Raw genomic sequence first — 19,623 nt, 5'->3', positions numbered from 1 at the left:
AATGATCATAATAAAAGATCATTCTTCTCTTGACAAAAATAGAAGATTCCAGCACTCTATATCTCCACCCCCCCCCCCCAAAAATCAAACTTATCTTGCCCTCAAAGCTTTCAAGGTAGTCATGAACCTTAAATGTTTCTTTCAAAGACTCTACACTGGGCTAAAGGAGGTATCTCACTGGAAGAGATGCTCAACCAACCATCCTGGGCCCATGTGGCCTCCGCTCCTCTCCAACAAGCAATGTGCATCATTTCTTTCCTGAAGTGCTAAATAAGAAGATATGGACATGAATATTTATTGTTATTGTTTGTTTTTAATTATCAATATTTCTAATAATAATAATGTCTCCTTCTTAATATTATTTTCCAAACAATACAAAACTTCCCTGTCTTTTTATGGAATGCTTATTCACAATCTTCTGATTCCTCAGAGACTATAATCCAGGTTGCTTAAAGAAGTTATTTGGAAAGATTCACTCTTTCTTTGAGAAAAGGGTGAATATTCAAATAACACAAAGATAGCTTTGGTGTGTTGGGAATACCAGACCCTAAAACACCAAGCACTCAGTCTGCTAACTTCAGGAACGGAGCAGTTTAGGTATGACCGCAGAAAATCAGAACTAGAGAGAGCAAGAGCATTCACCATGGACCCTGGCTTTCTAAACTATACTCAATATTAGCTGCTCACTGTTATGTGTGGACGTAAACCACCAGCCACTAAATGCACAATGGTCTTTTGTGTACAAAAACTTTTGGGACCCTCAACCCAAACCAGTACATTCTCACACTAGACATTAGTCGTCAGTCCACATGATGCATTCAGTCAGTAAATATTTGCTAAGTGCCAGGATTAAGCTCAAGCTTAGTTTAGGAGGAGGGGAAAGAAGGTGTGAGAGCAAGGGGATGAGTTATTCTCAACAATACAGTACTGTAAAGAATCAAAAATGACTCAAGGCAGTATGCAGCAGTAGCCACAGATACAGTATGCTCAGTATGTGCTTGACACTCTTCTAAGTCTTTTCCATATACCATACATTCTTTTTATAATAAACAGTTTCATTAAAGCATCATTTGAATACCATAAAATTTAACTGTCTTAGGTATACAGTTTGATAACAGTAGCAAATTTGTTCAGCTATGAAATCATGGGCAGTTTGAAATATTTTTGTTCTGGTATTTGCTTATTTTTACAGCCCAGTTTTATAATATTTCCACATGCCAAAAAGGCCCCTTATGCCATTTGTAGTTCCCTTCACCCTGACTAGTCTGTTACTGCCCTCCCCTCCCCTGCAGCTCTATGTCTATTGTTTGGCCATTTCATTAAAAAAAAAAACACAAAACTTTACAATAGACACTACTTTTATATCTAATTTACAGGAAATAAGCCATAGGGACTTTACATGACCTGCCAAGGTCACAAAGTCAGTACGTGAGGGAGCCAGCATTCCTATCCAGACATTTTGATCCAGGAGTTTTCACCATTCTGCTAGTTACTGCATATTAAATAGGATGAAAAGTCTGAGGAATTAACAAGGGAGCGAGATCACATCGGCTGTCGGGGAGACAACACAGGAGCTGGAGTTTTGATAGAAGGGATAGGGAGCATGGAATTAGCAGAAGCACTAAATTAACAACCTCACAGCTATCTGTTTAGTATATCCAGGAAATATTTATTGAGTATCACTATGTCCTGTTCCTTACTAATCAATTTAAATGCATTATCTCATTAGTCCTTAATTTATATTATTGCCCTCATTTTGTGGAATAGGAAGTGGAAAGTGAGAAAAGGTCAAGCTGCCTGTCCAGTATTACAGGGCTGTTCAGAGCAAGGCTGGGTTTTAAATACAACCAAGGCCTGTACTGCAAACTCAACACTGTGCTAGTTGGCCTAAAAAATAAAACAAAGCAGCAATAATGACCATTGAAAAAACAACAACTGGGCCCAACAGGTGTGGCTCAGTGATTGAGCACAGACCTATGAACCAGGTCATGGTTTGATTCCCAGTCAGGGCACATGCCCGGCTTTCAGGCTCGATCCCCAGTAGTGGGCATGTAAGAGAAAGCCTAACAATGATTCTCTCCCATCATTGATGTTCCTATATCTCTTCCTCTTTCTGAAGTCAGTAAAGCAACAGCAAATGAACAAAAGGAACCCTAATTTTTATGTAAATAAACAGCTTTCTGTAAAAAACAACTGGCCTTTGGAGAGATTATTTTTGTGCTGGAATTTAGAAGAGAGTAAGAGAGAAGGGAGGCAGGAGAAGCCATTTGCCACTCCTATCACTGTCTGGGCAGAGCCCGGGATGCAGGGGAAATTAAAATAAGCACCTGAGAGCAGTCGCAACCGAGGAGGCCTTGTGGGGGAGGTGAGATGGAAGGGCTGCCTGGGGGCGACGGAATAAATGTCTTTTTAGTCAAAGAGGCCTCAACATTATCTTTTTCTGTTTTGATACTTCCATCAAAAGTTTGGTTAAGACAATTGACATTTGATGGGAATAACAGGAAATAAAACTTTTTTCTTTTTTTTGTCTTTAACAGTCTCCTTTAATTATTTATATTTGCAATATGAAACAGAGGCTGGGCACCAACACACACATTCACGCCGGCCAGAGAGGGAACTGGGTCAAGGTCACTTGGCAATTGGGCTGAACCCCAGACCCTCAGGCACTGGAGGGGGACTCCAGTCTGACCCCACCAAGCCCCCACCCCATGGTCTGTGGGAGGCGCAGGGGTCTCGTGAGTGGGTTAGGGCCTCATGGGAATGTCACCAGAGAGCGGCCAGGTCCGGCGGAGGATCCTTGAGCTCCCAGGGAGAAAGTAAAACTTTTAACAGGGGGTCCAAGGACTTCTAATGGGATCCATGTATGTGCTTCAGGAATGTGTGGATGCCTCCTAAGTGTAGATACAATAACATGTGTCTATCTGCTCATTCATTTTCAGGGGCAAAGGGACCAGAGCTTTCATCAGATTATGAAAGGTTATGAAGCCCAGAGAAGTTAGGAATGACTGCACTGAGGCACAAAGCAACACCAACGGGTGCAGATCCATGGATGCACTTCTACTATGTGTGAGTACTATGCCTTACAGGAACTTTATTCCTTTTTTTTAAATTCTCTAGGCTCTATCCCTTATTAAATTTCTAGAAAGCCATATATCAGCTTTTAATTATATTCATTCCTTCTATAAAATTTGATTTAGTGTTTAGTACACCAACAGTTACATACAGTTATGCATATTCATAAAATTACACATTCCTCTATATTTACACACACACACACACACACACAAAGACAATATACACATTTAAAAAATAAAAGTGGTGGTAAGAATATTATCCATTAGGCTGATAAATTTCATATATAAGTGTATATATTTATATATGGGTAAATACATGTGAATACATTTATGTAAATAAACATATATTTCTGCATACACAGATGGAACTGGAGAAACAGCACCACAGACCTGGTGCCCACAAAGCAACACTTAGCTTCCCCCAGGTGGGACACAGGCCCTGCCACCACCCCAGAGTGGCAGCCCACCAAATCACAGCATACCCTGACAAGACCCCAGGATGCAAAATGTGGCCCATAGCCCAGCTCAGCCCAGCCCTGAAACTGTTGCTGTGGGCACTGGGTAATGATGTCACATAGCAATGCCCAGCTTCTTCTCCTTAGCGACTAGCCTCTTTGGAGTTTCTTCCCCCCCAGGAACATGACTTGTTTTATAGCCAGGTGCAAACATTTTACACTTTAACCAAATGTCTGTGAAGCATTTTCCTATGCCTCATCTCATTTGATCCTCATAGAAGTCCTGGAGTAAGTAGAATGCTATTTTCTTTTCATTAGCTGGAATATGAGATTTAGAAAGTTTAGAAACTTGACCTGACCAAAAAGAAGTAAGAAATGGTGGACCTTGAAAATGACTTCAGGTATCTCTCTGCATAGAATATAACACTGCTGCAGTTAAACATTTTACCCTTTGTTCTCCCTGTATGATCTACAATAATAATTTGCTTCATGTTGATATTTACTGCTGTATTTCTGACAATTACCTGAAAGAGAAGTTTGGGTGCTTCACTGGGCTAGAAAAAGTTTTGCTATATCAGAAAGCAGCTCTAATTAAGCAAGTTTATTCTATATCTATAAAAGGCTAAGTTGACTTGTGCATGTGTGATACAGATAAAGCTCTCACTGACACCAATCACATGCGTGTGTTTCCATCTGTCATTGTTGATCAGGAATTTGGTTGACACTTCTATTATAGAGAAAGGGCGCATAGTGATATTAAAATATTTCTTCTAATTATTTCCTTTCAATGTGCACAAATTTGTGCACTAAGCCACTAGTTTAATATAACTGGTGGCCTTATAAGAAGAGGGATATACCAGTGGTGTTTGCTCACAGAAAAAAGGCCTTGTGAGGACACAAGGAGAATACAGTATGTGCAAGCCAAAGAGAGAGACCTCATGGGAAAGACACAGGGAATTATCATGAAGAATGGACATGGACTACATCTTAACTGGGTGGCAGTTACATAGATATATACAATTGTCAATGTTTTTCAAATGCACAGGAAAGACCTATGCAATTTTATTGTATGTAGATTAAATCTCAATTAGAGTAAAAGAAAATGAAGAAACCCACAGTTTTCTTGACTTTCAAGGCAGTGCTACTTTTAAGACTCTAATGTTATCTTTTTGACATTGCCAATCAATCACCATAAGGACTCCAAAGGGACAAGCTTATGCATTCCTTAAATCACTAAATCATTGCAGGTAACGGGGTCAAAAGGTTCAACTGATTAGGTCCTTTTTGTGGGCAAGGACACAGAGAGAAAAACCAGTATCTATAATGTCACCTTAATTTACTCAACAAATATATAATGAACATTTACCAAATATTAAGCAATGGTTTAGGGTAATACAACAGTGGACATATGGGGTGCTTATCTTCTAGTGGGAGAAATGGAAAACATAAATAATAAGTAAACTATATAGTATTTTGAGATACTTCTTTCTATTATAGAAGATGGAAAATGTACAGGTTTTGGTATAAGTTATAAGATGCCATATATAGCAACTTCTACTCTCAATGCTAGTTTCTTGCATTTGAATTCCTTTTTTGAGTGATCTGGGCAGGACAATTTAATCTACATGTTTGGGATTAGCCCTGTACTATACTTATCTTCTGTGTTCTATTAATAAAGGCATCAACTTTTAACCAATCTTTTAGCTCAGCCTTCTGGAAATCAGAAGTGATATCTTGTGCTACCTTTTCTAATGATCAAACAGATAATCATAATGATGATGCTACTAAAAAATAAACACAAGTAAACACTCCTTAGAGGCAAGATTGGAATGGTTTCTGTACTTTGGATATTCCAGTGTGTTTTCTTTTCTTTTTTTTTAATATATATTTTTTATTTCAGAGAGGAAGGGAGAGGGAGAGAGAGATAAAAACATCAATGATAAGAGACTCATTGATCTGCTGCCTCCTGCATGCCCCATACTAGGGATCAAGTCCGCAACTTGGGAATATGCCTTGACTGGAACTCTAACTGAACCTTCTGGTTCATAGGTTGATGCTCAACCATTGAGCCACACCAGTTTGGCCTTGTTTACTTCTTTATTCACATGACCCATGACTCCATCACGGACTAGAAAACACTCGCATCGCTATGAGCCCAGATGCACTCAGAGGAGCAACTAGAGCTTCAGAAATTACTCCTCACTTCAGATGGGTCTTCCATAACCCTCTTCCAGTAAAAGACAAGTGCACATGGAAGCCCCCCTGGAGCCTCAATCAGTGACAGCTGCTGAATATACGTAACCTAAAATACCCAGAGACAAAATGAAAGGTGTGGTCAACCCGTCTGTAGATTGGAATTATTCGAGATTCAGCCTCTCTTAAACTCAGAATTTTAAGGGGATTGGGAGATCAATGAAAGAGGAATAAACAAGAGGTGGCTCTAAATGTAGCAGTGGGCTTTTGATGGCTGATGTAGGAGTTGGCAGTGACAAGCCCTGATCTACCATATCCATTTACCATGCGTGTTCAGTGCCTCACAGCTTCTGCCAGACCTTTCGCATAACTGAAAAAATCCCTCAGCTCCGTGGGCTCCTGTGAAAGGGAATCAGTGATTGCTCAGAAAAAGTTTGAGACAAGCCTGGCGAGCAGAATGACTCACAGGGGCCTCCCTCAATGACCAGGTATACCATAATTTTTGCTAATGCTCCATCTCTATATATAAAAGGCAATATGCAAAGTGTCCCCTTGGGAGTTCGACCAGGCGACCAGGAGTTTGATTGCTTGCTCTGAAGTGCACTGACTATCAGGGGCAGCATAGAACGAAGGAAGACCCTGGTGGGCAGCCGGAAGGCCCTGATTGGTCCTGATTGCCCGCCAGGCCTAGGGATTTCACCTGTGCATGAATTTCATGCACCAGGCCTCTACTATTAAAATAAAAGAAGAGAAAAATACGATAAAGCCTTTCTTATGAGTAGGAAAAAAAAAAAAAGTTAATTCTTACAAGTACAATGCCTTAAAACAAAACTCTTTAAAATATGAAAATGTTTCAATTTTTCACTGCAACACTTTACCACCACCTCCCCACTCCCCAAAAATGGGGGGGGGGGGGGGGGGGAGACACCTAATGAAAAAAATAATACCATGAGTGAAAGCTGTTCCTGAAAACTTCGCAGAATTGTAACAGCTTTCCCCTGGTTAAATTGATTGGTATAGCAACATTATAAAATGACTATTAGGTTTCATTGTGCACAACAGAAAGTGCTGAAATGTCAGCAGACTGTACAGCAAAAAGTAATGGGTTCTGAAACCCTGTTAGTCAAAAATGATTTTGTTTCAAATTAGAAATTGATTTTTTTTGGACACAAGCCCTTTCTAGGCTTCGGCTTCTGTGGCCAGGCCTGGGAGAGATTAACCTCCATCGTGGCAAGGGCTGGCCAGATACCTATCTCAGAGTGCCTTTTCCATTGCAGCTTTCTAGTGTGGCTGTGGTCTTAACCAATCACACAGGTTATTTGTCCCTTTGCTATTGCACTTCATTTTTCTCACTGTGGCATTTTATTTTAGTGCTGACATACAACACAAATTTGGTGACAAGTTAACAGAAGACTGCGTTAAGCCTTGCGGTGCAACCACCACACCGATTCTGACAGGATCTCCACTCTCAAAAGTGTGATGATTGAGAATAAAGCCTCGGAAGAGCCACCCGTTTCTGAAGGATCACTCACAGAGAGGGACGATAGTTCCATCTCAGGTTCTGAGCCTCCTGAATTGCATTTTTGTTTCTAAGTTACCCAAAGGTGATGGAAGTCTGCAGAACTTTTCACTATATCAAACAAAATAAACTTTTGCTTTTGTTTCAGATTGTGCCTAGACTCCTTCTGAAGTTTGGACTAATTATCATCAATTATCTGGGAAAGGATTAAATAATTTCTAGATTAATCACAATTAAAAACAAACATGACAATGCTGGCAGATGAAAGGAAAGAATGGAGCCATACCTGCAGCTCCCATAAAATGCCCACAGCTCTCAGGGAGCAGCTGAGAGTGGCTAGAGAGCTGATGAAAACGTGGCCACTTATACCAGACTAGCAGCCCGGTGCATGGAAATTCATGCACTGGAGCGTGGTTCCTCAGCCTGGCCTGCCACCTCTCACAGTCCAGGAGCCCTCAGGGGTGGGAGGTGACCTGTCGATCAAGGGCAGGCGATGCCCCCATCACCTCTGCTGCTGTCATTGCTGGCAATGCAAGCCTTAGCCGGCCCTGGTTACCTGATCCTCGGGCAGTCCTGGGTGGCTGGGCATCCGGCATCTGAGGCTTGCCTGCACCTCGGGCCGGCCCTGTGGCTGAGGGCAGGTCCGGCCACACTGTGAACCTGCTGCCCTCCTGGCTGGGCTTAAAGAACTGTGGGACTCTGGCGGCAGGTGCAAGGAACAATAGGTCCAGCCACACTGCATGCCTGCCGCCCCCCTGGCGGGGCTGAGGGGACTGGGCACTGCCATCTTGTGGCTATGGGTGCTGCCATCTTTGTGACTGCATGATGGTCAATTTGCATATTCCCTCTTTATCAGATAGGATATGGGGCAGGGCAAGTTCAATGGAAAAGAGGAAATCAGACGGAAATCAGGGTTAATGGCTGTGAGCAGGAAGGAGGTGTGAGCAGAGGGCACCAATGTGCTTTTGGCCCTTTGTTTCCGGGAGAGCTCTTCTGTACAATATGCCAGACTCCTCCCACTCTGCTCCTAAATCCTTCATCACTCCAGGAGAACTGGGGTGGTGAACACACAATACTCTATATGGATGATGTGTTAGAGAACTGTGTACCTGAAGCCTATATAATTTTATTAAACAATGTCACCCCAATAAATCCAATAAAAAAGAAAATAATAATTCTAGGAGAGATGAAGTCGGAGCCAACCAGAAACAACTGGGAAACACAATTACATTTAACTGCTTCGCTCAACATTTCACACAGTTGTTTATAATTGATTTAAAAAAAATATCCATGACATATAAAATAAGAAGAATCACTGGTACTTAAGACTGCTAGGCAATATATGCTTAAGACTTATGAGGTTCTGTTGCAGCCACAATGTAGAATTTATCCATGACCTCTCCTCCACCCTCCCCATATTTCCAGTTAATTGAAGATTAACTGTAGTTGTTAGAGTTTACTTTCCCGGCAGAGATTTATGTTCAGTTTCTTGTCCTCTTTACTCACTTTGAGCATTATTTTGTGTCTATGATCATACTTACTGCTGAATAATTCTTACGGTTGGCTGCTTGCAGAAAGAGGGACAAATGGGATAGTTTCTCATATGAGTATTCTAAGAGACATGCTGATGTAATTCACTGATCGGGATGGGATACCTATGGCCTTGCAGGCGCATGTCAGCTTGTGACATATTTAACCTGCTCAGGGTTGTAGGAAATCATCTGAAGGTCGTGGCTAGTAAGATTCTAAAACTCCCAAGAAGCAGGTTCTCATTTTGCTCCTTTAGATGCTATGCTTACCTCTTTGGGGTTGATATGTATCTGTCTTTTGACACGTCCACAGGGCATCCTGCTCCATAGGTGACTGAAACCCAACTGTCTTCTTCTCTCTTCTAGTCTCTACACTGCTACTGGACTCTTGCTGCTTTTTGATGGATGATGATGTTCCAAGCAGCCAACCATCACATGCTGACTTCAACAAACTGAAAAGAATAGATACGAGTGAGCTGCAGAGAGCACAGAAGGGGTACAGATTCCTCAAAGGTGTATATAATACATTCCGCATGAGTTGAGATAAAATTCATGGCAGTAAAGACATTCTTTTTCTTAATTTTTTAAACTGAGGTATAATTTAAAGAATTCTTTGAAGGTCTATTTTGTGTCCTGTCACAACAATGTTGGAGAAGAAAATGTCTTTCTCCTCCAAAAACCTGTACTTGGATTTGGAGAACTGAGACTCAAACTCAAGAAACTGCTAATAAAGCCACGGACAAAGAGCCAGAGCATCTGCAGAAGTAACAATAAAAGCAAGCTAAGCAGGATCTGTGTAAACTTTACACTGTAAAGGAAGTGCTTCCAAGCACCGAAGATGAACATCAGGAATTAAAATATCACCAGTTTGCTTCAAAGTGCATTTGTGTTTCCCATTTTCAATTGTTAGAGTATTTGTTATGTACCCAGTATATAGAAGAAGGCAGTACAACAGAGTATGTGGAAGATTTGGCCTCTGTCCCCTCTTAATTCCATTATAAAGTAACAACGTAAATATGGAGTAAGAGGAATTTTAATAAAAATAAAAACCTGCATATGCTTTGCTCTAAACTAAATTGTGTTCCCATCTTAGCACATTTCCTCTCATAACATTTTATTTTTTAGAGAGTAATGTTCTGATGATGTATATTTATCCCTTAATATTCAGCCAGCCTTTTCCTTCTAACGTAAGTTCACCACAGACTCATGACACTTTGGTTTCTCTTCTCCATGCCCATAGAGTAAAAATTAAAAGTGAAAAAAAAGAAGACTTTTACTCAAAAAGTAAAGTTCTAAACATTAAGATGTTTAAACTCCCCAGAAGCAGAGATAATATCTAGACAATAAAGACTGATAGCGTGTTATTGGATCCATTACTAAGCCCCAGTTGCCCTGGGGCAGAAGTCAAATCTTGTAAACCCATCAGAGTCAGTGGGCTTCTATTTGTATTGATCAGTAATGTTTGTTTATATTTTAATCCTATATAATAAAGAGCTAATATGCAAATGGTTATCACAATATCACATTGTAATGGCTCAGATGCTCAACATTACGGAGAAAGGAATGGGGACTAGCCAGGCTGCACTCTGGGAGAGGGTTGAGCTGCCTGCCCCTTGGTCCCAGGCACCAGCAGCTGGGGCTGAGGCTCAAGAGAGGGAAAAGCCACATGCCCCATGGTCCAGGGTGCCAGCGGCTGCCCCTGCAGCCTGGGAGAGGGACAAGCCGCCTGCCCTATGGTCCTGGGCACCAGTGCCTGTGGCTGTGGCCCAGGAGAGTGACAAGCAGCCTGTTCCACAGTCCCGGGTATCAGCACCTGCGGCTGTGGCCCAGGTTAAGCCACCCGCCGTGGTCCCCTGCGGCTGCAGCTGCGGCCGGCTAGAGGGAGGGAAGCCCAGGTCCTGAGTGCCTGTGACTGGCTCGAGGAGGAAATGCTGGGTCTTGGGTGTGGGACAAAGCAGAGGCAGTTAGGCATGATCAGGCCAGCAGGAGAGCAGTTAGGAACAATCAGGCCAGTAGGGGATCAGTTAGGGGTGATCAGGCAGGCAGGCAGAGGTGGTTAGAGGCCATCAGGCAGAGGAATTAGGGATGACCAGGCAGGCAGGCAAGCAAGCAAGAGGCTAGGAGCGAGCAGTATCAGATTGTGAGAGGTAGTCGGACATCCCCTGAGGGGTCTAGATTGGAGAGGGTTCAGGCTAGGCAGAGGGACTTTTTTTTTTTTTTTAATCAGAATCTAGGAATTACTTTCCCATGAGGAACACTAATGAATGTGTATCTTAGTTCATAAAACCTCTACTCATGGGACAGGAAAACAGGAAACTAAAACTAACTCACTGTGGACAGGAAAACAGGAAACTAAAACTAACTCACTGTGAATGTAAGATAAATAACTTACACCAGAAGCCCCAAACCCAGGCAAATCCAACTCTACATCTCTGCTTGTTAATGTGACCAAGACTACTACTGGCTTCCCCCAAGTTCACTCATTCTCAGCTCAGCTGAGCTCCCAACACCACCAATTCTGATCAGTTGTAATACTGATTGCTTTCTGCTTCTTTACCCCAGTTTACACAGAAGGTCTTCTGTAGCTTTATTCCAAACCCCTTCCTGGTAATCCTCTAACTCAACAGGGAATTTGGTTTCTAATTTTCCTAAAATAAGAATGACTGTATAAAAAAGTAGTTCTTTCATTTGCATTTATTCCCATCTTTACCCATTTGCTATTCCTCTCTTAATATCTCTAAAGAAAATCATACCTTTTATTCATACTATTTAAAATATATTTTTTATTGATTTGTTTTTTTTCTTTTGAGAGAGAGGAAGGGAGAGGGAGAGAAAAACACTGATGTGAGAGTGAAACGCCTATTGGTTGCCCACTATGGGAATCGAACTGTCAAGCTTTTGGTGCACAGGATGATGCCCAACCAACTGAGCCACTCCCGCCAGGTTTATTCATACTTTTGATACCATTTTGGCCCATGCCCTCTGTAACTACGGCCTGTCAATCATCTCCTTTTCTTAATAAACTCCTCCCTCCTCTCAACCAGATTTTGTCTCAGAATTATAAACGACATCAAAATTTCCATTAAAAATCAAAGCCAAACTTAAGCCTAAAACTTCTTAAGTGGATAAGTATAATAATACTTGATGTCAGTGAGGGAGTGGAATGACAGCATTTTAGTAACTGATGAAGGAACTGCACGTTGGTATTGCTCTTTTGTGGGTGATATGTCAACACAGATAAAATAAGTAAAAATGCATCTACCCTCCATTAGGTCTGATCGAACAATGGAATTGATATCCCCTCCCTTGAGAAACTGATCATTTTGTGATGACATTCCATTTCCCTTAGACCACATTCTATTTGCTAAGACTAGTAAGTTCCCCTTGCCTAAGATCTGGACCCACTCAGTAAACTCCCCTAGGAAAAAGCCCACTAGAGTCCTTTAAAAACTCTGACTCCCCGATCTCTCAGTGCTGCTGCCATTTTGAGGCTCAGCCCATCTGGTTTCCAGATGATCTAGTAAGTTTATAATTCTTTATCACTTCCTGCCTTGTGCATTCCTCCTTTGGAGACCCTAAACACCTTCCAGCTAATTCTGCTTTTAAGAAGTTATCCCATAAAGGATGGTCACAGCAGAATCTCTCTATATAAAAGGCTAATATGCAAAGTGTCCCCTTGGGAGTTCAACCAGGAGACCAGGAGTTTGATCGTTCACTATGTGCTGACCCACTAGAGGGTGGTGCAGAACGAAGGGAGGCCCCAATCAGCTCCGATCACCTGCCAGGCCTACGGACCCTACCTGTGCATGAATTTCATACACTGGCCTTCTAGTTATTTACAACAGTGAAAAACTGAAGGCAAAGATCATTCAATAGGAGAATAAGAAAATAAACTATGATACATCCACCATAGGAGTACTATTAGGCCATTAAAAGAAATGAGGCACATAGTTCTCCATACTATTGTGAAAAAACTTTATGATATACTATTAAGTTTTTACAAAAAGCAATTTGCAATAAAAGAATACACACGAGTATTTTTAAAGTTCTGAACATATAAATACCAAATCAGAGAAGTAGAAATTGAATGACTAAGAAAAATACTTCTATAATTTAATTTATATTCTTTTGAATATTCTTATTTCTTCTAATAGGCATGTACTTTTATAATTAAAAAATAAAAACTTTCACTATCTCCTTTATATTACCACTTCCTCTCTTTCTCCTCTCTGCCAAACTTCTAGAAACAGTAATTTTAGCAAACATACCTAGTAAAACTATTTTTTAAAGGACAAATCTAATGACCTTTTCATTTTCAACAGTCTTGCTTGTTACTAAACCAACAATTGACTCCTTTCTTAAAACATTTTCCCCTTAGACTTCATAATATATTATCTTGATTGTTGCAATAGTTTAAAGAGGCTTCTACTCAGATTCTTTTACTGGGAACTCTTTTACTTCTTCTCCCGAAATGCAGACATTCCTGAAGATTCTGTCCTTGTCCTCTCTTGCACTTTCACAGGGATCCATGCCACACACAATTATGATTTCTAAATAGATTTGCCCTGCCTATAGTGCTGTCCACAATTGCTACCTTATCCAGTACCTCCTGAAAAGCTGTGAAAGGAGTCTTGTCATATTTCCCAAACCAATTCATGTCAAAGCAATGCATAATCTTTATCTCGAAACTAGTTCCTCCATCTGTTTCCATTCTCATTGAATGAAAGCCCTCTTCTCCTTGTCATTCAGATGAAAAACTCCAGTTGTCTCAATTTCTGGTTTCCTTATTCCAGTTCAATAAATTACCAGATCAATCATTCACTTATATATTCATCAGCTATTTACTGATGACACACTGTATGACAACATAATATGCCGTGGGACTGTGGTGGGCAAACATGAAAACAGATATTTACTGAGTACTTGATACATGCTGGATACTGGGCATACATAGACCCTCTGGCTCATATTTTCAACGTGATTTTAAAGTTGGAGACAGAGGTGGAAACAAATCCTTTAAAATCTGCTAAGATAGAAGCTGAAATTCAGGAATACACAAGTTGTTTTGGGAACACAGAGCAGGGCACCTAAAGCTATGTACATAACAGAAGGGAAATTCCTGAAGCACTTACACCAAATCTTAGTGGTTAAGCAGAAGATGAGGATGAAGGGTAGAAGGCAAAAGAAAACAGTATTAGCAAATACACCAAATAGTAAAGCTTGATCATATATTTTGGTCAAGTTAAATAGTTTGGTATTGTTATAACATCAACTGTGGAATATGTGTGGAGAGAGGAAGGTGAAACAGGACAGATATGGGAAGGTCAGATCTTCAAAGGTTTGGTCTTGCTGAAACCGGTTTGGTTCAGTGGATAGAGCTTTAGCCTGCGGACTGAAGGGCCCCAGGTTCGATTCTGGTCAAGGGCACGAACCTTGGTTGGGAAGCACATCCCCAGTGGGAGGTGTGCAGGAGGCAGCTGATCCATCTTTCTAACTACCCTTCTTCTCTGTTAAAAAAAAAAAAATCTATATATCTATATATCTATATATCTATATATCTATATATCTATATCTATATCTCTCTCTTTATATATATATATTTTTAAGGTTTGATCTTCCATGTCAAGGGGCTTGAACTCTATCTTATAGGCAAGGCAGAATCATTAAAGGAATGTCTGTAAGGGGGAAAATGGCACGATCCACCTCAAATTTATGAAAAATTACTCTGGCACCATTTCGAGAACAGACTGCAAGAAGCTATGAGTCAGAGGTGCTGGCACAGCTCTGAGGAGATGATGAGGGTCTGGAAGAGAAGCAGTGGTAGGAATGGAAAGGAGAGCTTTTAAAACATATTTAGGATTCAAAATTGGCAGAACATGATGAGCTCTGAATGTCAAAAGTGAGGGAGAAAAAGGAGTTGAGGATGATTGGCAGAATTTTGGGTGGATAAGCAATACAGAGAAGATTTGGGAAGGGTGGGAGAAATTAAATGTAGCTTGAGGTGCCTATGAAACATTTGGGAAGATATTTCAAGAAAGCAGTTGGATCAATAACTAGCTTTTTCTAGCTGGCTGGCTGACTTTAGGGTGGTGGGGTTGAGAGAGACAAGGTTGAAGAAGTATATGCTTCACTTTCAAATTTCTTGGTGAAGGCAAAGGTAAATTCATTCCTGTAGTAGAAAAAAAAAAATGGGTGCTGAGAGTGGTAAAGGTTTGGAGTATGTATTGAGGGAATTCACAATAAAAATGGCCAAGAACAAGGAACAGATTTCCCTACAGTGTTGAAGCCTACTCATTAGAAATTATACATTTGTATCAGGGTGAAGGTACACATATGTGGAAGCAGAGAAAGTGGCCTGAGAGCTTGCTCCAAGGTTAGGATTTTTTTTGGGGAGGGCAGCAGACTGCAAGTCAATGCCAGGAATCAAACTCTGATATCCAACCCCTGTGCAGTGCCCAGTAGGAAAGTCCTCCCCACCCAGCACAGGCCTGCTATTGTGCCATGATGCCCGCCTCTGTTAGGGCATAATGGCACAATAGTGTTAGGGTATGATGGGAGACAGGGATCAAGGCTCACTTCCCTCCAGGTCTATATCCAGTATATGCAGCATTATTTGTTAAGAAGACTTCTTTTTCCACAGAACTGCTTGGCACCTTTATCAAAAGCAACTGAACATATGAGCATGTGGTTCTATTTCTGAACTTCATTCTGTCCCACTGACCTATTTATCTGTCCTAAGGTGAATACCAACCTGTTTTGATTACCTAACTTTAATTTACATACCTAAAATTGGGCAGCATAAATCTTTCAAATTATCCTTCTAAATTGCAGACTGTCTTTGCCTTAGCTGGTTTGGTTCAAAGGATAGTGTTACCTGCTGACCAAAAGGTACTGGGTTCGATTCTCGTCAAGGATATGTACCTGCTTGCAGGCTTCTCCCTGGTCTGGGCTCCTGCAGGAGGCAACCAATCAATGTGCTTCTCTCACATTGATATTTCTCTCTTTCCCTCTCTCTTCCACTTTCTTAAAAAAAAAAAAAAAAAAAAAAAAAAAAGCAATGGAAAAATATCCTCGGGTAAGGATTAAAAAAATATATATAAGTAAATATATTGCAGACTGTTTTTGCTATTCTAGTCTCTTCATATTTCCATATAAATTTCAGAATGTTTGCCAATTTCTATAGCAGCATGCTGAATTTTTTACTCAAACAGCACTGAATAAAAGCTTCAATTTGGAAAAAAATGGTATCTTATTACTGAGTATTCCAATTCAAGAACATGGTATATCTTTCTTTCCATTTATTTAAGCTTTCTTAAATTTATCTCAGCAGTATTTCATAGGAATTTGATAGTTTTAATGCTACTATAAATTCTTTCTTTTTAGAATAATTACTGTTTTATATCTATTGCTATAGGATAGCTAATTGCTGTACATAAAAATAAAATAGATTTTTACATGTCAAACTTGAAGTTGAATTCTGTGTTTCATTTGCTTAATAATTTTAGTAGTTGTTTCTGTATTCCAGTCATGTTATTTAAAAGTAAAGATAGTTTTACCTGTTTCTCTACCATATTTTTCAGGGATGATCATACTACCTAGGATTTCCAGAGTCAGATTGAATAGAAGTAGTGCTAGTAGATACCCTTATATTGTTTCTACAAGTTTCATCATTAAAGAGATGCAGCTTGTTCATACCCTCTGTCAGTTTTCTAGTTGTCATTTTTTTAAAAAAAATTTGGATAATAAGGATTGGAAGAGTTAGGTTAAATATTTTTTCTGCATCTGTTTAAGATGATGTTTTTCTTCTTTATTATGTTAATATGGCAAATTGACTTTCAAACATTAAGCCAATTTTGTATTCCTGGGATAAACTTTATTTAATCAAGCTGGATCATCCTTTTTAGATATTCCTGGATTTAATTTGATAATATTTTGTTAGGAAATGTTTTGTTTTGCATTTGTGTTCATGAGAAAGAAAAGGAGTTGGGAAAAGTTCTTTTTTTGTCTAGTGTTGTGGTTCTCAAGTTGGGTAGAAGAGGTTTTTTGCTACACAGGGGGCATTTAGCAACATCTGGAGAGTTTTTTAATCCTAATAAAGAGGGAATATGCTAATTGATCCTCATACCATCGAAAGATGGCAGCACCCACAGCCAATAAGGAGGAAATATGCTAATTGACTGTCACGCCCTCAAAGATGGCAGCACCCACAGCCACAATGACAGCGCCCAGTCCCCTCAGCCCTGCCATCTGCCCAGGGCTAGCATACCTCTGAAGTCTCCTAGTCCCCTCAGCCCCCCAGCCCTCCAGGGCCAGCCCGAGGTACAGAAAAGCCTCGGATGGTGGCTGCTCGAGGCTCAGGTAACCAGGGCTGGCAGAGGCTTGTGCTCCTGGCAGTGGCAGCAGCAGAGGTGTGATGGGTGTGTCACCTTCCCCTGGTCGCTGGGTTGCCTCCTGCCCCTGAGGGCTCCTAGACTGTGAGAGGGGGCAGGCCAGGCTGAGCGAGCTCCTCCACTTCCAGTGCATGAGTTTTCATGCACCAGGCCTCTAGTTTAAATATACTTTTATTGATTTCAGAGAGGGAGAGCTAGAGAAAGATAGAAACATCAACGATGACAGAGAATCATTGATAGGCTGGCTCCTGAATGCCTGCCACCTGTGTTTGTGCCCTGACTGGGAATCAAATCTTGACCTCCCAGTTTATAGGTTGATGCTCAATCACTGAGCCACACTAGTCAGGCTCTGGAGAGGTTGTTATCATAATTGGTTGGTTCTATTAGCCTTTATGAGTAGAATACAGGAATGAATGTCTTCTTATAAGCTACATCCAACAATGCATAGAACAGCTCCCTCAAAAAAGAATGACCTGGTCCAAAACGTCACTAATTCCAACGCTGAGAAATCCTTCTCTATCCGCTGAGAAAGTCTGGGTGAGGTTTATATTATTTCTTATGTAGGTGCTGGAGGAAAGCTCATACTTATTGAAAAATATAACTTCTTTAAACTGGCTCAAGAAGAACCAGAAAATGTAAATATCCTTATATCTACTAGAAAAATTGAATTCATAATCAAAATCTTTCCACAAAGAGAAATGATCAGGTGGCTTCACCAGTACATTTTGTGATACTTAAATAAGAATTTTTATTAATCTTACACAAGCTTTCAGTAAACAGAAAGGAACACTTCAACACATTTTATGTTACTATGATACCAAAACCTTAAGTTATTACAAACTAATATCCCTCGTGAACACAGACACATGGAGTTTTAAAAAAATTTTAGCAAATCAAATCCAGTAATACATAAAATGGTACTGCTTCATGGCCAAATGAGTATTTTCCCAAAATGTAATGGTGGCTACACATTAAAAAATATATCCATGTAAATCTCCACATTAAAAGAATAAAGGGGAAAACCATATAATTACATCAATAAATGCAGATAAAGTATCTGACAAAATTCTGACAAAAACTCTCAACAAACTAGAAATAAAAGGGAACTTACTTCAATTTGATAAAGGGCATCTAACAAAAACCTACATTTAATATTATATTTATTGGTGAATTATTAAATGCCTTTTCATTGAGAACAGAGCAAAGTTGTCTTAATGGTCAATATTTACTTCTATTCATTACTGTAATGGAAGTTCTAGCTAATGGAATACATCAAGAATAAGAAACTTAGAAAGACAAAAAATAAAGCAGTTATTATTCACAGACAACATAACTATGAACTTGAAAAATCCTAAAGCATTTACCAGAATCCTGCTAGAATATGTGCATTCAACAAGATTGTAGTACACAGGCTAAATATTAAAAAATAAATAAATCTGGCTCTGGCCAGGTAGCTCAGTTGGTTAGAGCATTGTCCCAATATGCCTAGTTTGCAGGTTTAATCCCTGCTCAGGATACCAAGAATCAACCAATGGCCCTCGCCGCTTTGGCTCAGTGGATAGAGCATCAGCCTATGTACTGAAGGGTCCTGTGTTCAGTTCTGGGCAAGGGCACATGCCCAGGTTGCGAGCATGCAGGAGGCAGCAGATCAGTGATTTTTCTCTCATCCTTTATATTTCTATCTCTTTCTCCCTTTCCCTCCCTCTCTGAAATCAATAAAAATATATTTTTAAAAAAGAATCAACTAAATGAATGCATAAATAAGTGGAACAACAAATTGATGTTTCTCTCTCAAATCAATAAATGAAAAATTTAAAAACATTAAAAATATGTTTTCTAAATGTTACCAACAAATTCAACAAAAAATGTGCAAGACTGTTGCATGAAAAACTACAAGGAATTTTGTGTTCAATTTCAAAAGATCTAAATACATGTAGAGATATACCATGTTCATGAACTAGGAAACAATATTTTTAAAATAATTCTTCCAAAATTGATCTAATAATAAATTTGCTTTCTTAAAATAAATTAAAAAACTGAATCTAAAATGTAAAACTGAATCCTAGAATACCTAAAACAGTTTTTATTAAGTTGGACGACTTATCCAATCTGACTTCAATATTTACTACAAAGCTAAAGTGACACTGACCTAACAATGGAAATATAGATCAATGGAACAGAAATCCATAAATGTGTGAGTGTGTGTGTATGTGCCTTTTGAAAAGACAACAGGCAAGTCAATAAAGAAACAGTAGTTTTTTCAACAATTGGTGTTAGAATAACTGTATATCTGGATAGTAAAAGAAGAAACCTTGAGCCCTAACTCACACTATAAAAATGTATTTGAAATGAATCATAGACTTAAATGTAAAAGTTAAAAGTCTACAAGACCTATAAAAATCATAGGAGAATATCTTTTTAGCCTTCATCAATAAAAAGTCCTGTTTTTCAAAAACACCACTA

General features: G+C 39.8%; 1 protein-coding gene across 4 annotated transcripts in view; it reads right to left on the bottom strand.

The window, feature by feature from the left end:
* The window catches only part of KIAA1328 (KIAA1328 ortholog), a 161,067-nt gene that overhangs the window by 36,256 nt on the left and 105,188 nt on the right, over nucleotides 1-19,623 (bottom strand). For all 4 annotated transcript variants that reach the window (XM_045574982.1, XM_036419544.2, XM_036419548.2 and 1 more), the window contains one exon: nucleotides 9,041-9,222. In XM_045574982.1, coding sequence (XP_045430938.1) covers nucleotides 9,041-9,222 — 182 coding nt within the window. The remainder of the gene's footprint in view (nucleotides 1-9,040; nucleotides 9,223-19,623) is intronic.

The sequence above is a fragment of the Pipistrellus kuhlii genome, unplaced genomic scaffold (genome assembly GCF_014108245.1).
Source record: "Pipistrellus kuhlii isolate mPipKuh1 unplaced genomic scaffold, mPipKuh1.p scaffold_m20_p_6, whole genome shotgun sequence".
Classification (NCBI taxonomy): Eukaryota; Metazoa; Chordata; class Mammalia; order Chiroptera; family Vespertilionidae; genus Pipistrellus; species Pipistrellus kuhlii.
This window is presented reverse-complemented; position numbering and strand designations above follow the sequence as displayed.